Source organism: Mustela nigripes, chromosome 3 (assembly GCF_022355385.1).
Source record: "Mustela nigripes isolate SB6536 chromosome 3, MUSNIG.SB6536, whole genome shotgun sequence".
Classification (NCBI taxonomy): Eukaryota; Metazoa; Chordata; class Mammalia; order Carnivora; family Mustelidae; genus Mustela; species Mustela nigripes.
Genome location: NC_081559.1, coordinates 54,240,758 through 54,265,457, shown reverse-complemented (window position 1 = coordinate 54,265,457; position 24,700 = coordinate 54,240,758). Strand labels below are relative to the sequence as shown.

General features: G+C 38.0%; 1 protein-coding gene across 1 annotated transcript in view; it reads left to right on the top strand.

The window, feature by feature from the left end:
• The first annotated feature begins 10,317 nt into the window (after nucleotides 1–10,317).
• ACVR1C (activin A receptor type 1C) overlaps nucleotides 10,318–24,700 on the top strand; it is a 75,275-nt gene continuing 60,892 nt past the window's right edge. The window contains exon 1 of the mRNA XM_059393999.1: nucleotides 10,318–10,601. Coding sequence (XP_059249982.1) covers nucleotides 10,529–10,601 — 73 coding nt within the window. The 5' untranslated portion in view covers nucleotides 10,318–10,528. The remainder of the gene's footprint in view (nucleotides 10,602–24,700) is intronic.

Sequence of the window (24,700 nt, the reverse complement as noted above, 5' to 3'; positions counted from 1 at the left end):
TCTTACTGATAAATCTAATAGAGGATTAGATCTTTTTTCCCTCTTCTCCTATAAGTACTTCTCTCAAACAAAAAAGACTTTCATCCATGATTGAATTTTCCAAGAATTAGCTCTATTGTATGTATTTTGCACTGTGAATCAAGTGAAGGCCATATGCTTTAAACCCTAGATTCAAAGGGGACAAAGTTCTCTTTCAGTTGTGTACACTTGAGTACACAAATGTGAAGTCTATCCCAGTCAAAAGATCAACACACCTACACAGGTATTGGCCAATATAGTGGTATCTATGCACAGAGTCAACATTTTTCTCAAGGAAAAATTTTGGGTTTTCTTAAGTAGTTGCAGCAATTGGTTGAGAGTCCATACCTTGGTGCCATAGAGCATAGCTCTTGAAAACATTTTAAGTCAGGATGAACCAACTGAACTTTGGGAGTCTATAAAAAATCAGGAAAAAACTCTAGACACTTTCACTGGATGTCTCATTTAAAAACATGTATCCAGAAAATCTTATCCACAGCCTTGGTTTTAATTACCTCTTGCATACCAGGAGAACTCTCAAAGTTTTGCTTCTAACCAAGACCAATATTCTGAACCCTAAAGCTATTTTTTCTAATTACTGCCTCCTCAGCTCCACTTGGGTGTCTCACATTCATTCCAAACTCAAAGTCCTTAGTGGAATTCATACATATACAACCTGAATCTTCACAGTGTTCCCTTTTTTAGTGAATGGAATTTTTGTTCACTCAGTGCAGAGATCAGAACCTTGGGGCATGCCTAGAACATTTCTCTTTTCCTGCCTACTCCTTCCTCAACAAATAATCCTTTTTTCCATTTCCCCTGCCCAAGTGGGTTCTTGACAAAAATCCTTTATCACCCACATGATTGAATAATCCTCCCAACTAGTGACTGAGATTTAACTTGTGCCTAGGCACAACCCATTCTCCATACTAGTATCTGTAAGCGATATTTTAATATTTCAGACTATGGCATTCTCTTTCTTGGAGTTTTTCAGTGACTTCCCATTACCTTAAAAATTGGGACCCAAATTCTTAATGTGGCCTAAAAGACACCCATCCACCTGATCGAAATATTTCTTCTGACTCATCTAGTACTTTTCCATCTTGTCACATTGGCCTTATTCAGGTCCCTTTAAAACGACATGCCTTCTTGCCTGAGTCCTTAAGATCACACTCATACACAAACAACATCTAGCTAATTTCTGTTCTACTTTCCAGCCCTGGTCGACATATTTTGTACTACAAACTTTCCTTGCTACCTCCGACAGATCAACTTTATCTTCTTGTGTTTTATAGATACACAAGGATTAGCATCTCCCACATTGTAGGTGTTCAGTAGTATTTTTAGACAGCTATGTTGATTTACTTAGACTTTTATTAATAAAAGGAGTGGCTGGACTCTAAGTCTGTTTGACTTCTGTGTCAAGAAACCATTTCCATAATGGAGTGACATAATGATCACTCCAATTCTGAAAGACTGTGGAAAAGACAGCTATTAGCAGTAGTGCTTTGATATATACACTAAAGATGTATTAATGGTTCAGAAAACTTAGAACTTAAAACTTGGGGGCTTTGTGGAAGTAATCTTAATCAAACTAAGATAGAAAACAGCAAGTTTTCTATCTGCTTCTTTGCCATATGTTATCAGAAACTTTGACCTCTGAGGTTTATGAAGGCATCTACAAACATTCTTGTTCTCCATTTCAATTATCCTAATTCCATCAGAGCTTGCTATATGTGTCATAGGACGACATGTTTCAGGACCTTGAAGAGGCAGATGACAACTGGTTGTCCACTTCCCTGTCCCTATCTTATTTTCTTGGCTTGTTTTCTTAAGAGACAGCTGCAACAGGGCAACAGAACTGGCCACTCTCTTCAGGGAAACTTATCTTTGGTGTTTTTGATTTCAAACTTGACTGCCAGTCATCCCCATAGAGTTAAATCTGGTGCTGCAGAGAATTGAGACCCTTGCTACTGTGTGTGTATCTGTGTGTGTGTGTGTGTGTGTGTGTGTGTGTGTGTGTATTGCACTCATGCATGTGTCTCTTTGGTGCTTTTTTGCTTTGGATTCTGATATGGTTATTCTGTGAAGTGATAAAGCCATGCCTACGTGGGTGGGAGGAGAGTGTATTTTCACTTTAACGAGTTGGATTTTCCTGGGGTCAATGATGTGGCGAAGAGGAGGATTTGTGGAAAAGAATGAACATTGAGACGGTGGGCTTAAAAGTGCAAGAGGAAATACCGGTTGCTCTCTGGGGTCAACCTCCATCTTGTTAAAGATGGCCCCTGCCAAATAGGCCACAGGAAAAGGAGCCTGGAACTGTAGGATGAGGGAGGAAGGCCTTTCTAGAGACTACAGGATAAAATATGAGCAAATGATATTTTGTGAATTATGTTGCCTAGTTGTATGGTTTTGTTTTTATCTGGTTTGTTTCCCTTTTTATTATATCTGAGCTTTAAGTGGAATTTATTTAAATATTCCATTCCGGTCCCTTTAATTTGGAAACAGGTCACTCATGCCAACCAATATTTGTACATAAACTTCATTTACCATCAAAACAGTAATGGTAGAAAAAGATCCAGTATTTTTCAAAGAATTTTAGCAACAATGTAACTTGCAATTTTTAGAACTGCATTTAAGTATTCTACTCTTTTCTTTCTAACGCAAGTGATTAAAAATCTGTTGCCTGTGTTTGTCCAACTTCTTCGGAAATTCAAAAAGACTCCACATGATCTTATCTCATTATCAACAGTTCTATGCAGGGGAAAATATTATCCCTATTTTGTGAAAATGATATTATTACCACTTTATACTTGCATAGTAGTCTAAATAAACCTTGGAGGTACTTTTCCCGTATTCTAGAAGAGTATAAAATGTTGTAAAGCTGTCGCTACATAAAGCTTACAGGAAAAACCTCAATATCTGACTGTAACTTTGGAAAGCTTAGGTAACGAGCCTAAATTCTAGAAAACTGAGACTAGAACTGGATTTCAGGATTCTAGCTTGTCATTCATTCCTTTTGGACCACCAGCACCTTCTAGTATTGATCCAGTTTGGGGGGAATTCCTGACTTTATGAATCTTTACTCAATAAAAGCCTGATGCTTGGGTCCCAAACCTCATTTGAAACTCCAGTTAGGGTGAAGAAAACTGGCTAGTGTCCAGAAGTAGCGGTTGGAAATGCTTCAGCTGAATCATGCACTGTCCAGCCTCAGGGTGTTAATGGTGCAAGATGTCCTGTCTGTGCTTTGTGAAAGAAGGGGGGAAGAGCATCTCTGAGGCCAGGTCTATGGTGGGATGGGTATGTTGTCCCTGGCCCTGTGATTTCCAAGCCTCTTCCTTTCTTTTTTCTTTTTCTTTTTCTTTTTCTTTTTCTTTTTCTTTTCTTTCCTTTCCTTTCCTTCTCTTTTCCTTTCTTTCCTTCCCTCTTCTTCTCTTTTGTCTTCTTCCTTCCTCCCTCCTTCCCTCCTTCCTCTTTCTCTCTTTCTTTTTTTCCTCTTCTTAAGATTTTGTGTATTTATTTGAGAGAGAGAGGAGAGAGAGAGAGAAACACACACACACACACACACACACACACACACACACACAAGTAGTGGGGCGGGGGGTAGAGGGAGAGAGAGAAGCCAGAAGACTCCCTGCTTATCAGGGAATCTATCACAGGGCTCAATCCCAGGACCTGGAGATCATGACCTGAGCCAAATGCAGAGACTTAACCGACTGAGCCACCCAGGTCTCCTACATGGACTTCTCTAGAGAAGGTATGAGCTATTTAATATTCTTTAATAAGCTTAATTTCTGCTTAAACTTATTAAGATAGGTTTCTCTGTTTGCAACTAAAAGCTTTGACCAATATGCAGCTCAAGTTTCTTTTGTTGGGATGACTTAGACCACAAGCCAGATGAGCACTCTTTTGTCCTTTTTAATGTTTACTCACTTTCAGCTTTGGCATTCATTCACATTACCTGTACTTTACCCAAATCACTGTCTCTGGTTTGGCAATGTGAATGTCAAGGGAGCAAATCTTTCATTATAGAAATGCTGCTGTTGTTCAACTAACTCATTTATTCAACGAACATAGTGTCAGTATGAGGGGAGCAGAGGGGAAGATGCACATACTCTTGGAAAAGCAGGTTTGGGACAATACAGTTGAGGATCTTAAATGTCATTTATTCATTCAAAAAGTATTTATTGAGTACTTATTATGAGCTAAGCTGATTTCGAATGCCAGTGTTAGAATTTCTGGTGTTAGAAATGGCAACGTGTCTTAGATAGCTTTCAGTGTTATGATCACATCTGTGCTATAAAAAGATTCCTCTGGCTGAAGGGTAGTGGGAATAGATTGGAGAAGAGTGAACCTCAAGGAAGGGAGATCAGTTAGAAGGCTTTTTGACATTTCAAGTAAAAGAAGATGGTTGATCTGAGGTAGGATGGTGGCAGTGAAGTGGGAAGAAGTAAAAAAAAAAAAAATTGAGAGATATTTAGAAGAGTTAGAATCCATAGAAACTACTGATTAATTTGATGTGAAGGAGGAGAGAGAGAGAGGAGAGATAAGGGAAAAAACCAAGGTATCTGACGTGAGTGGTGACAATTACCAAGATAAGTAAGACAGAAAGAGTAGATTTGGGAGCAGGTTCTGTTTTACACATGTCGGATTTGACCACCTTTGCACTATATAGGTAGAAATGACAGTAGCATATACAAATCTGGAGTTCATGGGCAAGGTCAAGGCTAGAGACAAGGACTTGGGAGTCTTGAGCACAAAAAACCAGAAATAAACATTGAAGTCATGGGAAAGGATTAGATCACCAAGGGAGAGTATAGAGAAATGAGCTATTCCACAGGTCTCAAGGTATGGTTCAGGGAGACCTGTGGGTATTCAAGACCATGCTGGAGGGTCTATAAGGTAAAAATTTTGTCTATGAGTCATGCTAAGATGTAATTTGTCTTTTCCAGTACATTCTGACACAAAGATACAATGGTATTTTCCAGAAGCCACAAGATATGTATGATGTTAATGATTTGGAAGCTAATGGAATGTGTGCTTGTGTATGCCTGTGTTTTAAAATTTTCTCAATTTAAATTTATAATATGATAAATGTTGATAGTTAGAGCCCACTTAAATATAAGCTCTCTGGGGTCCTCAGAATTTTTAAAGTGTAAAGGGATCATAATAATCAAAATGTCTAAGAACCAGTAGGCTACAGAATTTAGCCTTGATTCTGTATGCAAGGGTGATCACTAAAGATTTGAGGGCAGGGGAAAACATAATCAGAGTCATGTTAATAAAAAGCTATTCTGATGGCTGTTTTGAGGAAACATTTTGATGGGGATAACATGAAGCAATGGAGGTGATTTAGTTGGTAATTACAACTCAGGTAATGAAGATGTTAGGGGCTTGAACTTCGGAAATAACTGTGAATGACAAGGACAACACAAAAGGAAAATAAATGTGATTTTATTATGACTGCATGTGGATCATGACTGAAGAATAAAATTAGTAAAAGAGAGCTGGTGTTGTAACGACGTGTCTGGAAGAAAGGTCTTGTTTCTCCTACCATTTTAAGTGCAGGAAAATTGACAGTTCCTTGACATCTGATGAAGATTCTTGAGGTAAAAACTGTCTAATAAAACTAGGATGGAAGCCATACACATAATTCTAGATTTCCTACTAGCATTTACAGGCAAAAGGGGTGAAATTAATTTTAATAATATATTTCATTTAACCCAGTATACAAAATACTATCATGTCAACATGTAATTAACTTTAAAAATTATTGAGACTTTAGGGGGTACTAAGTCTTTGAAGTCTTTTGTATATCTGACACTCACAGTACCTATGAGATCAGACTAGTCATATTTCACGTACTCAAGAGCCACAGGTGGTTAGTGGCTGCTGCCCTCAACAGAGCAGCTTTAGATTACTCTTTTGCTTGAGTCAAGGTCATCAGAACACCAGTGTTGATTTGGCTGGGATTGAAGTAACTGTGTTTTTGTTTGTTTGTTTGTTTTGTTTTGTTTTTAGTTATTTACTCAGGAAGGGATGGATTTGTACTGAGTCCTATAACTCTCTCACCTCCTTGTCACCTCACTCTGGTAGAGTATAATTAGAGGTCCTTTCTAAGGAAATGCTCCAGGTAGTAGTGGTCTGCTTACTTGGAACTGAATCTTTGACCTGCATTTTACAGAGCCTGTACTGAATGCAGCTAATAAGCCCAGCACACTGACATTAATCAGTAGGAGGGAAAACTGAGACAAAGTTTGAGTTATTTGGAAAGACCATATTAATAGTGTTAGGGATAGTAATAGTAATAGTAATAGGGACATGAAAACTCAGGGAAGGGATGCAGCCATTTTGGAAGGTGGTGAAAACATAATGTAAGTACTTAAAGACTTTAAGCTTTTAGCAGTGGCAGTGGAAGAAAGAAACTGTTTGATGTCCCACTATCATGTCCACAGAGATGCCATTATTTTTCTTCTTTATGAGACTTGAACTGTCCTTGAGGTAGATGGATTAAAGGTACATACTATAGAACCTTAATAAAGGTCCTAAAACACATGACTATTTTCATGGAATGAAATGACCAATCAAAAGGAGAAAGAGGAGAATAGGAGTGAACCCGAGTTCCTTAATAGAAAGATTTCTGGGATTACAAGATGAGAAGAGTAGAAATGAGTTTATCATAGGCTCCTTTAGGGAGAATATGAGTTTAGGGAAGGAAAAATGCAGTAAAATGAGAACAGACTAGACCTTGATAGTATATAGCAAATTATTGTAGTATGCCTCCTCACCATATGCTCATTCCATGATAAGTTCATGTTCCAAGATGAAATGAAAAATTAAGATGCATGGCATGGGAGATTCTAGAAAGGATAACAAAAAAAGAAAAATGTATGATAAAAAAAAATCCCAAACAACCATACCCAACAAGTAGTCATTTTCAAAGTTCAATTATTATACACATTTGTTTGCCTTATTAATTCAGAAAGTTAGTTTGCAAATGTGTCGAGTCATTCCAATTTAAAATTCCTATACTTGTTTTTCTTGGTTATGTAAGATTCATTCAACCAAAGTCTATTTCACTGGTGGGTTATGAACCCCTTGATTATTGCTGTTGTTTTCTTTTGATTATGAGGATCCAGGAGTCATGATGTAATGTTGCTATGGTAATGAATATGTACAAATAGATGATTAAGGGTGGGGGGGGGAGGTTAAGTCCTGAGAAACACATTTGCATATAAATTCTTTCCAGTGAGTTAAAAAAAAAAAGTCACACGTGAATTTTTTCTGTTACGTACAAAAAATATAAAAGATGTGTTATATCATATCATATATTCAACAATGCATTGTGTTGCTTATATTCAATGACAGGAGTCACTCACTATTCTCCAAAGAATATTTTCTTAATAATAGTTCACACAAGGGGTGCCTGGGTGGCTCAGTGGGGTAAGGCCTCTGACTTTAGCTCAGGTCATGATCCTAGGGTCTGGGATCAAGCCCCGCATCGGTTTCTCTGCTCAGCGGGGAGCCTGCTTCCCCTGCTCCCCTGTCTGCCTCTCTGCCTACTTGTGATCTCTGTCTGTCAAATAAATAAATAAAATCTTTTAAAAAAATAATAGTTCACACAAAAAGGTATTGGATTAAGATTGGATTAATTTCTATAGGGATGTGTATGTGTGTGAATAAAATATACTCTTCTAAATTAAAATTGGGACACATTATGATGATTAAATTCTTTTCTTGGTTGCCACGAAGGTGGTGTTAAGAACACAAGCATATCAGAAATATTTATAATTATCTAAGAGAATACTTTGCCAGCTATTGGGCTTCAATACATTTAGAATGACTAACTCCTTACTTCAAAACCTCTATAGTATTGGTGTTGGAAGGAGAACATGCACCAGAGTACAGAGGGAAATGGTGTTTGAAGATGAAGTTAAAAATACTTCTACAAATTACGTGCTTAGCTTTTGACATACTAACCTTTTTTTGTGTGTGTATGTCACAGAACTTTGTGCCAAAATGCAAAAGATCCTGATTCCTTTATTGGCTGGCCATATGTTGACTGGCAAGGCACCCAACAACTCTATTTTTTTTTTTTTTTTCAGTACTCTGCTTAAGACCTTGCCATTGATGAGGATTCACTAGACCAGCACTGCCCAATAAACACATAATACAAGCCATATGTATTTTAAAATTTTTAGTAGGCATGTTAAAAAGTAAAAAGAAATAGGTAAAATTAACTTTAGAAATCTATTTAGCCCAATACTTTAAAAATATTATCATTTTAACATAAACAATAGAGAAGCTATTAATGATATATTTTACCTTCTGTTTTTATATTAAGTCTTTGAGATCCAGCATGTATTTGATACTTAGAGCATGTCAGTTCCGATTAGACACATTTCAAGTGCTCACTACCTACACGTGGCTAGTGGTACCATAGCATGTGTCCAGTGGATTCTGTAGTGGACAGGGCACCATTAGATGCAGAGACAGTGTTGGGTTTGTTTAGAATATTAAAGTTATTCAATATTAGACTTCTTGCGTAATAACCTTGCTTTTTTTTTTTTTTTTTAAGAAGATAAGAGCTTTCTGACATGCAGGGATGTTGCTTCCTGGATTCAAGAGACAAAATAAATATTGAAAGTAAATACCTGACATTAGTATAATGCCTGATGGCTTAACAGGCTTTCACGGTCACTCCTCTTTTAAATCCCAGTCATGGTTTCGAGAAATAGGGAGGGATGAAGTTCCATTTACTCTTGAGGAAGCAGGCACAGACACTAAATCCTGCTCTTTCAGCTCCAAATCTCATGATCCAATGGTAGATCACAATCTAGGGTTCAGTTACCAAATAATGAGCCAGCCCAGTCAGCCAAAATATAATGTGTCCTAGCATTTTCTTGTCTTTTTTTTTTTTTTTAAGCATCTGTTTTGTGGGTGTCTGGAAGGGCTCAGTCTTGTCCCACATCTCCACTTTTTTTTTTTTTTTTTTTTTTTTTTGCTTGGATCCAGAATAAAATTAGAACAAAGTCTTTTTACCCTTAGGAATGTTTTGATTCATCCAAGGTGGTGATGGTGGGGGTGAGATCTTGAGGACTGTCACCAAATCCAACAAACATCCCACCCCCATTACTGTGATCTTTTGGTGGTGAAATCAATTACATACATTATTTCACCAGAAGACTTTCATAAACCTCAGAAAGAACACTCTATTTAGAGCTGAGGGGGTGAGGAAGCAAGTAATACCTCTTGCTCTCAAGCAATTAATATATATGACAATCGATTTTCAAGGCGCCCCCTAACAGTGGCAATAATACCAATGTCGGCTTTTGGGCTTTGTGTGTGGTTCAGGCTAAAATAATCCCATTCACTTTAACGTATAGGCTACATATATGAATTAAATTTGGGCTGATTTCTGATAATTGGCAACTATGCCCTTAAATTTTCAATCACAACCCGCATGGGAAGCTCGCCCGTTTGATGAGGGGGCTCCAGGAATTAAATTCAAACAAGTTTCCAACACATTATTTTAAATGACGCTTCACCTTGCCTTTATCCTTGTGTACGATTCCCCTCTTCCGGCCCATATTTTCATTGCTGAAATTGTTGCAAGAGACCTTCCATAGCGCATAGGAAGACGGGTATTTTGCCTCCAAATGTGTCAGATAACTACATGGCCTGGCGCTGGTGGTCCAGCTTTGGTCCATTGGGGCGGGGGGGTGGTCATCGGAATACATCGAGTAAGAAAGTTTATTAAGCCCAAACTATGGGTAGCCAAGGCAGTAGGGATTGGTTATTTCCAGGGCTGAACAGAGAGGGCGCCCTTCTACAGACGCGCGCACAGCCTGGAAAAGGTGGTGGGACGAGCCCCGCGGGAAACCTGAGGCTGTCTCAAGGCTCAGTCTACTTAGAAAACCTTTAGCCCACGGGACTACAAACAAATGTCAAGAGATCTGGACGAGTGGCTCTTCTGTAAGAGGCTGTAGAGCGACCACCAGGAAGGAATTGCGGCAGGGTTTAAGTTTCCCTAAAGCCTCGGTGGGGCTCTTCCTCGCGTCCTGACCCTTTCCCCAGCTTTCCGGTCCTGTGGGTTCCGCGCTACCCAATCCCCTCTCTTGTCCCCAGCTCTGGGCAGTCTCACTGCCCGGCCTTTGGGCTCCCTTTGCCCGCCTGGCCCGCAACGCAGGCCCGGGGCTGCTGGAAGAGGGCGCAGGGGGCGGAGGCGCGGCGGGGGCGGGCTCTGTCCCCCCCGCCCCCCGCCCTTTCAGCGGGCTGCTGAGGCCGGTGGCAGGAGCGTCGCGCACTGCCAGCCGCGGGGGGCAAGGGATGGGGGAGGCAGGAGAGCGGGGCGCCCGCATGGATTAGAGCCAACCGCGCTCTTCAAAAAGGTGACGGGACTGTGCTTCCATCCCGCCCGCGCCCCGGGAACTTCAAAGCGGCCCGGGCGGCTCGGACCGCCTAGCTCCGCTCTGGGACCTCGCAGCCCCGGCGCGGCCGCCGGGTGGCCATGACCCGAGCGCAGTGCGCGACGCTCCGCCAGGCTTTCCTGTTGCTCGCCACCGCCGCCGCGATCTCGACAGGTACGACGGGCGCTCCTTCTGCAGCGCAAGAGAGGGTGGGAGTAGGGGGAGGTCTGCGGGTGGGCACGCGGGTGGAGTAGAAGGTGCTGCGAGTACACTGACTTTCCACTGGGCGGAGTGGGAAGCGCCAGTTGGATCGAGAGGGCGCGGGATAGGGCGCAGCGTGGGCACCTGACGTCTGGTAGCCATAGGATTAGACAGGTGTGCTGGGGACGGAGCCACCAGGAGGAGCGAAAAAACGACAGGGACGTGGGGGTAGTAGGGGTGAGGTGGGTGACAAATTTGGGGGCAGTTTGCAGCGGAGGGAGTGTGTTTGTGGGTGTGCGTTGGGCTGGGGAGTTGAGTGGCACCAGGAGTTCACGCTGCAGGGGCTTCGGGCATGCTCTGTACTGGGCTCCGGAGAGCTGAGCAAAGATTGTGGCGCGGTGGTGGTGGAAAGGTGGTGGGGAATGGTGGTGGCGATTCGGTCTGAGTTTTAGGAGGCAAAGGATCTCTCAGAAGCCGCGGGTGCCAAGCTCTGTAGGCGGGAGAGGGAGCTTAGATCTGCGTGGTTTGCAACGCACATCGCTTTCGAGGTACGATCTTTACCAAGAGTTGCAGGAGAAAAAATTCTGGCAAGCGCCCCAGCGTTTTTAACAGGTCTGTGCCTTGATAGGCTAAATAGAGCCCTCGGCCCAAGCTGGAAACCAAACATTTCTTATAACGTTTACTAGAAACTGGGGCAAATGCATCTTCGGTAAAATCATAGTGTGCTATGAAGAAAAACCCTTTAGCTCTAAAACTGTTTTCGTTATAACATTATCTTGGGCTATGGAGAACAGCGGCAGATTCCTTGCTAACTCGTTCTTTAAACATTTCAATCAGACATTTAAGACATTTGCACACAAAAACCTGGTGTTTTTCCATAGAGCTGTACTTTGTCCGAAGCTGATTTTTATGCATTTTTGTTTTCCCAGATGACAATCTGTTTGACATTAATAGCTATACTCCAGGGTGGGTAGTTTTCCTTTTAGTGACATGTGCAGGGGAATGTTTTGAATAGTATGATTTCTGTCAAGTGCAGATTTGATGTTTCAGATGGCCTGAGAGAATCACTTCATACAATATTCAAATGAAAATTGATTATTGGAAGTGATTAATACAATATGAGGATTAAAGCATTTTAGTTATCTTTGGAAAAGCACAGGCTTTTAGGAAAGCTACTACTCAGAGACTGTCCAGAGAATGATGGGATAAAGTGAAACATTTGCATTCAGAGTTAGTAAATTCATCAGTGGGAAGAAAACTGACAATGGGAAAGTCTTTATGAGAAATGAGCAGAAACTCCACTAACTTGGAACACTCAAAGTACTCTTGATGAATTTAACAGACTTAAAAAAAAAAAAAAAAAGAAGAAGAAGAAGAATTAAATAGCCTTCTAGGTATCACAGTTTTGACGAGGTACCTGTAAAATTACCTCCACAGATTGCCTGTACAACACTTTTTATTTTAGGGAGCTAATAAATTTGCCACAGACATTTAAAAAAGATAATTATTTTTTTATCTAACATATATTTTGTTATATGTCAGAATCTTCAGAAAATTTTAGAGACCCTGGGCATAGCAGTATTGATAAATATGCAAAGCTATGTTCTTTAAAAGGCATGGAAACTTTTGACATTGAAATGTATGAAAAAGAAAAAAAATAGACCATCCATTCAAAAATTTTTTCCCTCAAAATATGAAGGCTAAGAAAAATGACCGATATGGAGATAATGTGTCAGTATAGTAAAGAAGTACTTACCAAAATTAAACTTTTATAATAAACTTTTCTATGTCAAATCTCTTGTAAGAACTTTATCTCTCTTTGTGTCCTGCAGAAACAATGTCTATTGCTGTCTACTTTCTTGAATTTTACTTTTATACCCATCTTTGATTATTTGGCAGAGGAGGTCAAAGTAGTTTTTTAAAAACTTCATCTTTTAAATTGTTTTTCTCATGTGGTTACCTGTATGGTTTTTTAATCTAGTTACTTTTATAAATTACATAGTTTGTCATAATGGTCAATTTTGAAAATGTAGAAGTCACTCCTGACACTATATCATGGCTGGGTGGCAGAAAGCACCACTTTCCAATCTGACTCTGCTGAGCACCAGGCTTATGACTTTAAATACCTGAAGACATCGATAAACCAATAAACTCTTTCTGCTTGGCTGTTATTCCCCAGCATCTCTGTCACCTAAACCATGCCATGCATTAGCAGTAGAGTAGAAACAATTGTTCCTTGATGAGACTCTCAGAGGGTAACCATTGATGGAAAAAAAAAATGAGAAAATATTTATTGGGCTGGGCTGGCTAAAAAATTAGGCTTCTCTGAGTTACACTAATTATCTAGTGTCTGGGTTCCTTGTTGTTTGGTAAGAAAGACTTCAGATGATCTCACATTTATCAGGTATACTAAACAAAAAGTCAGCACGAAATATCTTGGAGTTCTGGAGTTTGAAGCTGTGATTGGGATATTATATGGATTTACACATGGTGCATTCTCTACTAATTTTATGAAATTCCTTGGTCTCCTGGTTGGGAATGGATTATTAAGAGTCTGGAAAGCTACAATAAATAAATAAGTTAGTAAGTGAGTAAAAGTTCAGGGGCTACATAGTTGGGTTAGTCAGTTAAGTGTCTGCCTTCAGCTCAGGTTATAATTCCAGGACCCAGGATCCAGGACCCCCTCTCCCCTCCCCTGCCCAGGGCTGGGCCTGCTCCTGAGTGGAGAGCCTGCTTCGCCATCTCCCTCTACAGTTCTCCCTGCTTGTGATCTCTCTCAAATAAATAAATAAAATCTTAAACAAAATAATAAAATAAAGAGACTGGAAAGCTAGATGCAGTTGCTCTAAGAGTGAGAAGATAACTTTTCATTTAATAAACAGGATAGGGGTTTCAGATGGGGAGATGTTTCCGCTGCCCATTTTAAGGTGTGCTGGAAGTGAAAGTGAAAGCCTTGGGCTGGATGAGGGTACAAATGCAGAAGAAGTTGCCACCTTTGCCCTTCTTTAAGCAGGGTCATTTATTGGTTGGTTGACACACATGTGACACAGATGGTTCTTAAGGAAGAGACTTCTCTGGCCCAGGAGAAACTCTGTGCAGAAGTCCTTGGCAGCATATTTCTTCATTAACTGTAGTACCTCAACTTGTTATCTAGCCTCAAGTTATCAAACAGAGTTCCTCAAATAAATGTAAGTGTAAGGGAGGAATGGGGATGATTCCAAATTTTTGATTCGAGCAGTGGAGGAGTAGTACCATGATGTGGGGTCAGGTTGGCAACCTCAGGAGGAGCAGATCGGGCCCCAGGTGGGGGTGGGAATGGTGGCCCACAGCTGGAACTAAGTTTCGGCATGGAGAGCTTAAAATGCCTAGTACACACCAAAGTGGAGATACCAAGTAGGCAGTTGGTTGTTTAGGGCCTGGGGTTCCAGGCACAAGTCTAGACTAACGGTAAAAAATCAAGAGTCAAAATAATTGGTCTTTGATTCCAATTTAACTGAGTGTTCTGTACTTTTACCTGGCTGTCCTACATGAAAGAGATAATTGCGGTGAGCTAAGCTGCTCTTGTTTCGGGTATGCTGGGATCTTAGGTTAGAAAGAGAAGCACAGACCTCTTTTCTAGCTCTTTCTCTTACCACTTGTATTCTAGCTCTGCCACCGCCCCTGTATGTGTCTCTGAATGCTCACCTCTAGCACTTGCGGTCATGCGTTGCCTGGCTCTACTGTTTTCAGTGAACGGAGAGACAGCCTCTCTTAACCTTACTTGGGTTCTTGACCTGAAAAGGTGGTGAGAAAGTTAGAGCTGCCTAGACTCCCTGGTGGGTGAAAGCAGGTAGTTTTGCCCAACTATTTTCTTGAATGTGATTGTTATTTTCAAATGCATTTTTAGAGTATTTGCCTTTTGAATAAGCATTCCTAGGTTTCTCTTTTAGGAGAACTGCTTCCAGGCAGTAGCCAAGATGCAGTTCATTGTATTTTTCTTGGCAGTACTTGTATCTCTTACTGTAAATAAGAGACGGATAAGGGGAGTGGAGAATGGGCAGAGTCAGAGCAGGGGAGGGGGTACCCTCACAGGACCTGTTCATCGAAGGCAGATTGAGGTTTAAGAGCAGGTGCCTAAGAGAGTTAACTGCTCATCCTTTGGGGAATGGACAGGGATACATTGATTTCAACTATGGACTTTTTAATTCTTGCTCTGACCTAAGTCTTGGCCAGCTACCAAATGATTAGTATGGGCTTCATTTTGAGATGTGTAGAGGACGGTGGCCTTTTAAATGAACAACTCTATGCATGGATCATTAACAAGCTTAAACGGATATGTTCGCATGTATATCAAGGGTTTATTTTAATAAAATGAGAGAGCTAATTTCTAAATATAAATGGAAAACAGAACTAAACGGGGAAAAAGAGGGAAAATTCTAAGCACCAAGTGTGTCCTCTATATTGTTCCTTATCACTTATCTGTGAGGCCACCTCTGCGTTTTTCATTGTTTTGGCTGTCTCTATTTTAAATTTTCATAGCCAATTCTCCGATCTCAAGTTTTATCCTTACATTATTTACGAAACTGGGATAATAAAGGGATATATTTGTAAGTGGTACAGATTTTCCCCGTTTCCTAGGAGAAATCGGAATACCCAATACTGTCCTGTCGCAGCTGTGCTTCTTCAGTCTAAGAGGGGTCATTCAGGGTGATATCCAGAAAAGAGAGGCAAAATAAAGCAAAGTAACTGTTCTTTTGGTTACCTGGTACTTTGTCCCCTAATTGCATGGCAGAACTCTAACCTACTCCTCTTTTCAAACTTTGTAACAGTTAAACAGCCTAAGGATAAAGGGGAGGAGGCTGTGATACCTCAGAATCCTGGATCCTGACACTGACTGAAAGGCTGCAGGATGCCTGCCAAGTGAAGCAGGACGGCGGAGTGGGGACCTCTTTCTCCAATACCTCACATTAGTCCCCAGCCTTCTTGGTAGCGGACAAGTTTCAGGCAATAATGTCAGGGGCTACTGCTCAGGCAGGAAAAGGTGGAGAGTTTGTGGAGAGAGATGGCTGGTTCTCTTCTACCAAGAAGCAGGTCCTGCCCTTCCCACATTTGTTACCTCTGTAGAAGACAGGACTGTGGTCATGAACCTGGTGCCTTTCACATTCTTTGGAAGCTACATCCCTAAACACATGGGCCTCTTGGTTCCCCCGAATGGGGACAGGAAAACCACTACTCCTCACATTTAGGAATCCAGTAAAAAGTAAAAGGGAGGGAGGAGGTGAGTAGGAGTGTGAAGCAGGCAGGAGGAGACTTCATTTCCATAGAAGCCAGCGCTCCTAATTGGGAGGGGTTGCTCGTTGCTTTACCACATGGCTCTTGCATTCACTTGCTCTGATTGGCCAACGAGAATCATAAGGTTCTACTCTGTCCTCATTTTTTTGCTTTTTGTCCTCCAGAGTAATTTCCCTTTTCTGTTGTTCTCTGCTGTGTTTTAGAGTATGTGCATATACTTATGTTTCTTTGGAACTGTTTTAAATTAATCCCCTCAAGAATTCATGGGTGAATCATTCAGTATGACTCAAGAGCTTGGCTTATTATTTTTTAAAACAATTTAAATTTGCCAGTGACTTAAGGATCCCAAATTAGATCTATCTACTTTTTCATTAAACTTTTCACACCGAGAAAATGATTAGGATACTTTAGTTTTGGAAGCGAGACACGTATATTTTCTTCTAATTTGTTTTATCATCCCTATCTCATGGTAAGGTACAATGATTGAGAAAAGCACCGTATCTCTGTATGTGGATTGAGTTCTTTTTAAATATTTTGTTTAACACCATGATTGACTTGGTCAAAAACAAGATGAGAAATAAATCTAACCCATTATGGTCCAGACAATGAGCATTTTAATGCGAAATGTTTAGTTTCATAAAGGCATGCTTATCCAAGAGATGTTAACTCAAAGGGTGGTAATCCAGATTACCACAGCTTTAAGGAACCAGATTGTTTTAAAACAGAGCCAAAATATATTGAAGAGTATTAATACATCACATCTCATAATTTTATCTGATGACATTTTTCTGGACTGCTCCCCTAAAAGTGTGTTTATTTCTTTTCTCCATCCCCATTATTGCTCTTCAAGAATATAAAAATCTGCTCTGTGAATATTTGTCTGCTCTAATAATCAAAGTGAGACTTTGTTCTCACTCAAATTCTACCTATTACCTGTAGTGTATATTTCTCAGAAAAAGATAATCCATTGTAAATTTGAAACTCTAAATAAAGAATAAATATATGATTAGCAGAACGTTTCTTTCTTTCTTTTTAAAAAAAAAAGATTTATTTATTTATTTATTTATTTATTTATTTATTTGAGTGCGAGAGACACAGGGATAGAGGGAATACAAGCAGAGGGAGTGGGAGAGGGAGAAGCAGGCTTCCACTGAGCAGGAAGCCAGATGCGGGGCTGGATCCCAAGACCCTGGGATCATAACCTGAGCTGAAGGCAGACACTTAACAGACTGAGCCACCCAGGCGCCCGTAGTAGAACATTTCTTACAGGATAATAAATGTGTAATTAAATGGATCTCTCTTTATTTTTTAATTTTTTCCTTACAGCTGTTCTCTAGCTGTATATTAACTATATTAAAAAGTATTACTTTTTGCACAGAGGAGAAAATTAATTTCATTAAGACAAATGGACTTTAAAGAATGAGATTTATTGTGTCAAATCAAGATGAAGATGCTCTTTTAGAATTGCTTTTACTGAACTCTGCTTTATATATTGTCATTATCATAAAGTTTTCCTAAATTCCTTTATTATGTTTCTAATATCTATAGGGTTTATAGTGCTGTCTCTCTTATATTTCTGAATTGGGAATTTGAATTTTCTTTCTTTTTCCCTTGATCGGTGCGAATTTATCAATTTTATTAAATTCTTTCAAATAAATAACTTTGGCTTTATTGATTTTCAGGTTTTTTTTTTCCTTTAGTTGTTTTCTACTCTTAATATTTCCTTCCTCTACTTACTTTGAGTTTAATTTATTCTTCTTTATTCTAGCTTCTTAAGTTGGTACTTTAGATCAACAGCAGGCAAACTTCTTCTTAAAGGATCAGATAATACATATTTTAGGCTTGTGGGCCAAACAGTCTGTGTTACAATTACTTGATTCAGCCATTTTCATGTAAAATCAACCATAGACAATGCATAAACAAATAGGTGTTGCTTTATTTACAAATGGGACAGCCAATGGGCCATAGTTTGATGACCTTTTATTAAATCATTCATTTAAGACCTTTCTTCTTTTCTAATACAGGCATTTAAAGTTTCACATTTCCTCCTTGGCAACTGTTTCAGCTCATTCATAAATTGTGCTATGTTGTATTTTAACTTTCAGTGAGTTCAGAGTATTTTCTGGTTTTCTTTATGATTCTCTGGGACTTGTGGGTTTTTTAGATGTCCTTTGTTTAATTTCTAAATATTTTGGGAATTTTCAGGTTGTTTTTTGTTATTGAGTTCTGATTTAAATACACTGGGAGTGAAAGAACATAATCTGTATAATTTTAATTTTTCTGAATTTTATTGATCTGTTTTAGAGCCTAACCTGTATCTGACCTGGTAAATGTATTACATGTTCTTGAAAATAACGTATATTCTGCTGTTGTTGGGTGGAGTGTTCTATAGATGCTATTTGGTCAAGTTGTTTCTCAGAGTTATTCAAGGCTTCTATATCTTTATTGATTTTCTACCTGCTTGTTTTTCAATTACCAAGAGAGGATTGTTGATATCTCCTACATACATGTGAATTTGTCTGCTCCTCTTTTTAGTTTTTCTGATTTTTGCTTCATGTGTTTGAAAATTTTGTTAATATGTACATATACCTTAAAATTGTTATGTTCTCTTAATGCATATTTATCATTAGGAAATCTCCCACTTTACCCTGGTGTTATTTATTCTTATGCCATGTCTCTCTTTATCACTTGTAATCTTTGCTTTAAAGTTTACTCTGTTAATATTAATATAGCCATCCCAGCTTTTTCATGGTTAATCTTTTTGTATCTCTTTTTATATAGCTACTCCTGCTTTCTTTTACTGATTGCCTGCATATCATAGATTTCTCTTATTCTAAACTTTTATTGTATCTATGTATGTATACATGTATACACACACACACACAAATATATATATATATATATATTTAAATTGGGCTTCTAGTAGAGAGCATATGGAAAGGTCCTGCTTTTTTATTCAGGCTTACATACTTGTCTTTTAACTGGAGAATTTAGAACATGCACATTTAATGTATTTATCAATATGGTTGTGTTTAAATCTGTCACCTTATTGTTTTTATGTCTCTCCCTTTATTTCTTTCTACTTTTTGCCTTAGTTTGGTTTAATTGACAAAATGTTACTATTCTGTATTATTTCCACTATTGGTTTATAAGCTACATCTCTTTGTCTATTTTTAGTGATTGTTCCAAGTTTTATAATATCCATCATTAAATTATCATAGTTTAATCTAAGAACCTTATTCTCATATTCTTTCATTTTTTTCTTCTTGTCCCTTGTGTAATTAATCTCACATGTTTTACTTCTAAATATTTTATAGACCTTGAAAAAAATAGTTCTTATTTTGGCTTAAATACTTAGTTATTTTTATATGAATTAAAAAATGAATGTAGGATTTTGCATTAACCCACGTATTTATCATTTCTGCTCATTGTTTTCCATTATTCTGTGTAGAAGTGAATTTACATCTGGTGTCTTTTTCCTTTAACCTGAAGAACATTTCTTCTGACAATGAATTTTATTTTCTGGAAAAGATTTATTTCATTTTCCTTTTCCTCATCACTTAGTTAAACTTCTCATCAATTGACTATCTCACACCAGTTAGAATGGCTAAAATTAACTCAGGAAACAGTAGATGTTGGCAAGGATGTGGAGAAAGGAGAACCATCTTACACTGCTGGTGAGAATGAAAACTGGTACAGCCACTCTGGAAAACAGTATGGAGTTTCCTCAAAGGGTAAAAATAGAACTATCCTATGAGCCAGCAATTGCACTACAAGGTATTTATCCAAAGGATACAAACATAGTGATTTGAAATGGCAACCACACACCAATGTTCAAAGCAGCAATGTCCACAATAGCCAAATAATGGAAAGAGCCCAGATGTCTATCAAGAGATGAATGTATAAAGAAAGTGAGGTATATATTAACAATGGACTATTACTCAGCTATCAAAAATAATGAAATCATGCCATTTGTAATGATGAGGATGGAACTAGAGGGTACTATACTAAGCAAACCACATTAGTCAGAGAAAGACAAATAGCATATGATTTCACTCATATGTGGAATTTAAGAAAAAAAAAACAGATGAACATAAGGAAAGAGAAGAAAAAATAAAATAAGCTGAAAATAGAGAGGGAGGCAAACCATAAGAGACTCTTAACTATAGGAAACAAATAGGGTTGCTGGAGAGGAAGTGGTTGGGGGACTGGGACTGGGACTGAGTAATGGGCTAAGTAGTATACTTGATGTAGTGAGTCCTGGGTATTATATGCAACTGATGAATCACTAAATCCTATCCCTGAAACTAATAATAATAATGAAAAAGAAACTTTTTATTAACTGGAATTGAAAGAAATTTAGTTCATCGATTCATATATCCATCAACTAGATCATACCATTATGCTTGCTTTATCACATATATATCTGTTTATCTATTCCTCTATTCATCAAATACGTATTATTTTTATGTATTTCTAAATAAGTTACAAATATCATTACACTACCCTCTAAATACTTCATTATGCATTTATACAAGTACAATACTTGCTAACATTTTTCTCTTTTCATGAAACATTTACATATATTACATATAATAACATTCACAAAGCTTATGTGTGCAGTCATGGTGTTTGAGAATTTCATTCCCTTAATCTTTTCAAGATGTTAATAATAAACACCATCACAATAAGTTTCCTCTTGTTTCCACCCAGTCTTTCCTGAGTTTGTATTTTATCCAGCATAGATTAGTTTTAACTGTTGAGTGTATTGCTTTGTAAATGCCAATTAGGTACAGTTCATTGATAATATTGTTCACATCATCTATATTTTTACTGAGAGGGGTATTGAAAATCTCCAACTATACTTGTGGATTTAGCTTTCTCTCCCTTTAGTTCTGTTAGTTTTTATTGCATATATTTTGAAACTCTCTTATTAGGTACATACATTTACAGTTGTCATGTCTTCCTGAAGCAATGACCAATTATTATTAAATATCCCACTTCATCTCACTAATACTTTTGTCTTCATATCTACTCTTTGCAAAATTATATATAACTATGCCAACATTTTTATGTTTCATATTTGCATGTTTGTTTTTCCCATACTTTTACTTACACCCCATCTGTGTCTTTATCTTGGTTGTGCAACTTTTGTACATGGCGTATAGCTGGTTCTTGATTTTTATCCTTTAACTATATTACAATATCTGCCTTTAATTCAAGTGTTTAGATCATTAACATTTAGTATAATTATTGGTATGGATTCATGCCTACCCTGTTGCTACTTGTCTCTCTTTTTATTTTTTTCTGTCTCCTTTTTTTGCCTTTTTGGGGGGGCTAGTCACTTTTTTTGAGTATTCCATTTCATTTTCTTTATTGATTTCTTGACACTCTCTTTTAATTAATTAATTATTTGTTTGTTTTGGAAAGATTTTGTTTATTTGACAGATAGATATCACAAGTAGACAGAGAAGCAGGAGGAAGCAAGTTCCCTGCTGAGCGAAGAGCATGATGCTGGGCTCAATCCCAGGATCCTGGTATCATGATCTGAGCTGACGGCAGAGGCTTTAACCCACTGAGCCACCCAGGCGTCCCTCTTTTAATTATTTTTTTTAGTAGTTTTTCTAAGCTAACATGTATTTTTTCTTAATTTAATGTTCCTTTCGAGTCAATATTGTACTATATCATATATCACTCTTTACACTTAATGCTTTATTTTGCCAACTTCACTTCCCTTTTTATCCCATGACACCTCCTTTACACCTTCAGTGTAAAGACCTTTATAATTCTATGACTACATTTAAAAGTTTTGTAATTATATTGACATCAACCAAACATAATGAGGCATTCAAATAATCAAGGAAATACCTTGCTCATAAGAGACAGGGCACTCATGATTTAGCTATGATGCAGATATTGGAACTATCATATAGGAATTTAAAATAATTGTGATTAAAAACTGTAGTAGAAAAGGTGGGAAATACACATGAACATATGTGGCATTTTAGCATAAAGGGAATATTAGAACATGTCAAATGGAAATTCTAGATATGAAAGCATGAGATGAAGAATACTCTTGATATGCTCATCAGTAGACTCAGCACAGCCAAAGAAAGAAATCATGTACTTGAAAATAGACAAACAGAAATTACCTTGTAATTATGTAATTATGGTATTACAAGATGATTAAAATAAAATGGGAGGTGTCAGGAGATAAAAAGAAAAAGAGTGAAAAGGCCCAAAACAGAGCATCCAAGAGGTGAGAGAAAATATAAAGTGGTATAACATATGTGTAAAGGGAATTCTATATAGAAAAGGGACAGAATGGGATAGAATAGATGCTTTTTAAAAGATTTTTATTTATTTATTTGACAGAGACAGAGACACAGCAAGAGGGGGAACACATGCAGGGGGAGTGGAGAGGGAGAAGCAGGCTTCCTGTAGAGCAGGAGCCTGATGCAGGGCTCAATTCCAGGACCCTGGGATCATGACCTGAGCTGAAGGCAGAGGCTTAATGACTCAGCCACCCAGGCACCCCCAGAAGAAATATTTTAAGAGATATATTGGTTAATCATTTTCCAAATACAATGAAAGACATCAAATCACAAATCATAGAGGCTCAGAGAAGCCCAAGCAGGATAAATATTTCTTTTCCCAAACCCCACACTGTTAGACACATCATATATGAACTGATAAAATTCAGAAGTAAAAGAGTAAATCTTGAGGGCAGTCCAAATAAAATAGACCTTTTACAGAGGAATAAAGTTAAGAATTACAGCAGACTTCTTATCAGAAACTGTGCAAACAAGAAAACAGTAAGGTGACCACTTTAAAGAGCAGAAGTGGAAAGCAACCAAGTGTTCTATACTACATGAAATTATCTTTTATTTTTTATAAAGATTTTATTTATTTATTTATATACTGAGAGAGAGTGCACAAGTGGGGGAGAGGCAGAGGGAGAGGGAGAAGCAGACTCCTTGCTTTGCAGGGAGTCAGATGTGGGGCTCAATCTTAGGACCTTGAGATCATAACCTAAGGTAAAGGCAGACATTTAACTGATTGAGCCACCCAGGCACCCCTGAAGTTATCTTTTAAAATAAAGGGGTTAATGACATTTTAAATACATAAAAACTGAGAATTCATTACTTCTTGACCTGTACAGCAAAAAATATTAAAGGAATGTTTTCAGACAGAAAGTGTACAGTATCATAGACTTGAATACACACAGAGAAATATCTCTGAAAATGGCTAAAATGAAGATAAATATAAAATATATTTTCCTTAGTTTTAATCACCCTGAAATATCATCGACTTTCTTTTTTCTTTTTAAGATTTTATTTATTTAATTTGACAGACAGAGATCACAAGTAGACAGAGAGGCAAGCAGAGGGAGATGGAGAAGCAGGCTCCCTGCTGAGCAGAGAGCCCGATGTGCAGCTTGATCCCAGGACCCTGGGATCATGACCTGAGCCAAAGGCAGAGGCCCTAACCCACTGAGCCACCCAGGCACCCCTATCATTGACTTTCTTAAGCAAAAATACTAACAGTGCTCTTTGAATGTATAGCATAGATATAGATAAAATATATGACAGCCTTAGCACAAAGAATAAGAAGGAGAAATTGAGAATATACAATTGTTTAGTTTTTTATATTTTATGTGAAGGATTATAGTATTACTTGAAGTTATATTATGATTAAAGATGTATAATGTACAACCAAGAACAACCCTTGAACTATTAAGTTATAAATGCATAAATAAGAATATAATAAAGTACATGAAATGAAATAAACATTTTGAATCCAAAAACATGATAAAATAACAAAGGTGTGGGGCACCTGGGTGGCTCAGTCATTAAATGTCTGCCTTTGGTAGGGTCATGATCCCAGGGTCTTGGGATGGAGCCCCACATCGGGCTCCCTGCTCAGTAGGAAGGCTGCTTCTTCCTCTCCCACTTCCCCTGCCTGTGTTCCCTCTCTCACTGTATCTCTCTTTGTCAAATAAATAAATAAAATCTTTAAAAACAAATAGCAAACAAATACCAAACAGAGGTGAAGCAAATAGAAAGAAACCAGTAAAATGGCAGATTTTAATTCAGCCATATCAATAATTACATTAAATGTGAGTCATTTAAATATACTAATTTAAAAACTGAGATTATAGCTCTAACTATATGCTGGCTCTAAGAAACACACTTGCAATATAAGATATACACTTTAACTATAAAGGCACAAATAGACTAAAACTAAAGATAAGAGAAAAAGTTACTGATCATAAGAAACCTGGAGTGACTAGATTAATAACAGATAAAGTAGACTTCAGAAAATAGAATGTTGCCGAGGATATTCCATAATGTTACAAGGCTCACTTCACCAAGAAGATATGATAATCTTAAATGTTCAGGTACTTGATCATAGAGCTTCAACTGCATGAAACAACGATTGATAGAACTAGAAGGGCAAACACACAAGTATATATTATATTTTGAGTCTTCGACACTACTCTTTCATAACTGATAGAATAAGTGGGCCCAAAATTAGTAAGGATATATAAGATATGAGAAACACTTTAAATCAACTTGACTTAATTGACATTTATGTAACATTCCAACTACAACAGTATATACATTATTTTAAAGCACATGTAGTATGTTAAGATAAACCATAATGTGGGTCATAGAACAAACCTAATACATATACAAAAATTTAATGTACACAGTGTATTTTCTCTGAACATATTGGAAATAAAGTAGAAATCAGCAGGAACTTATCTGGAAAATCACCAGATATTTCAAAATTAAGCA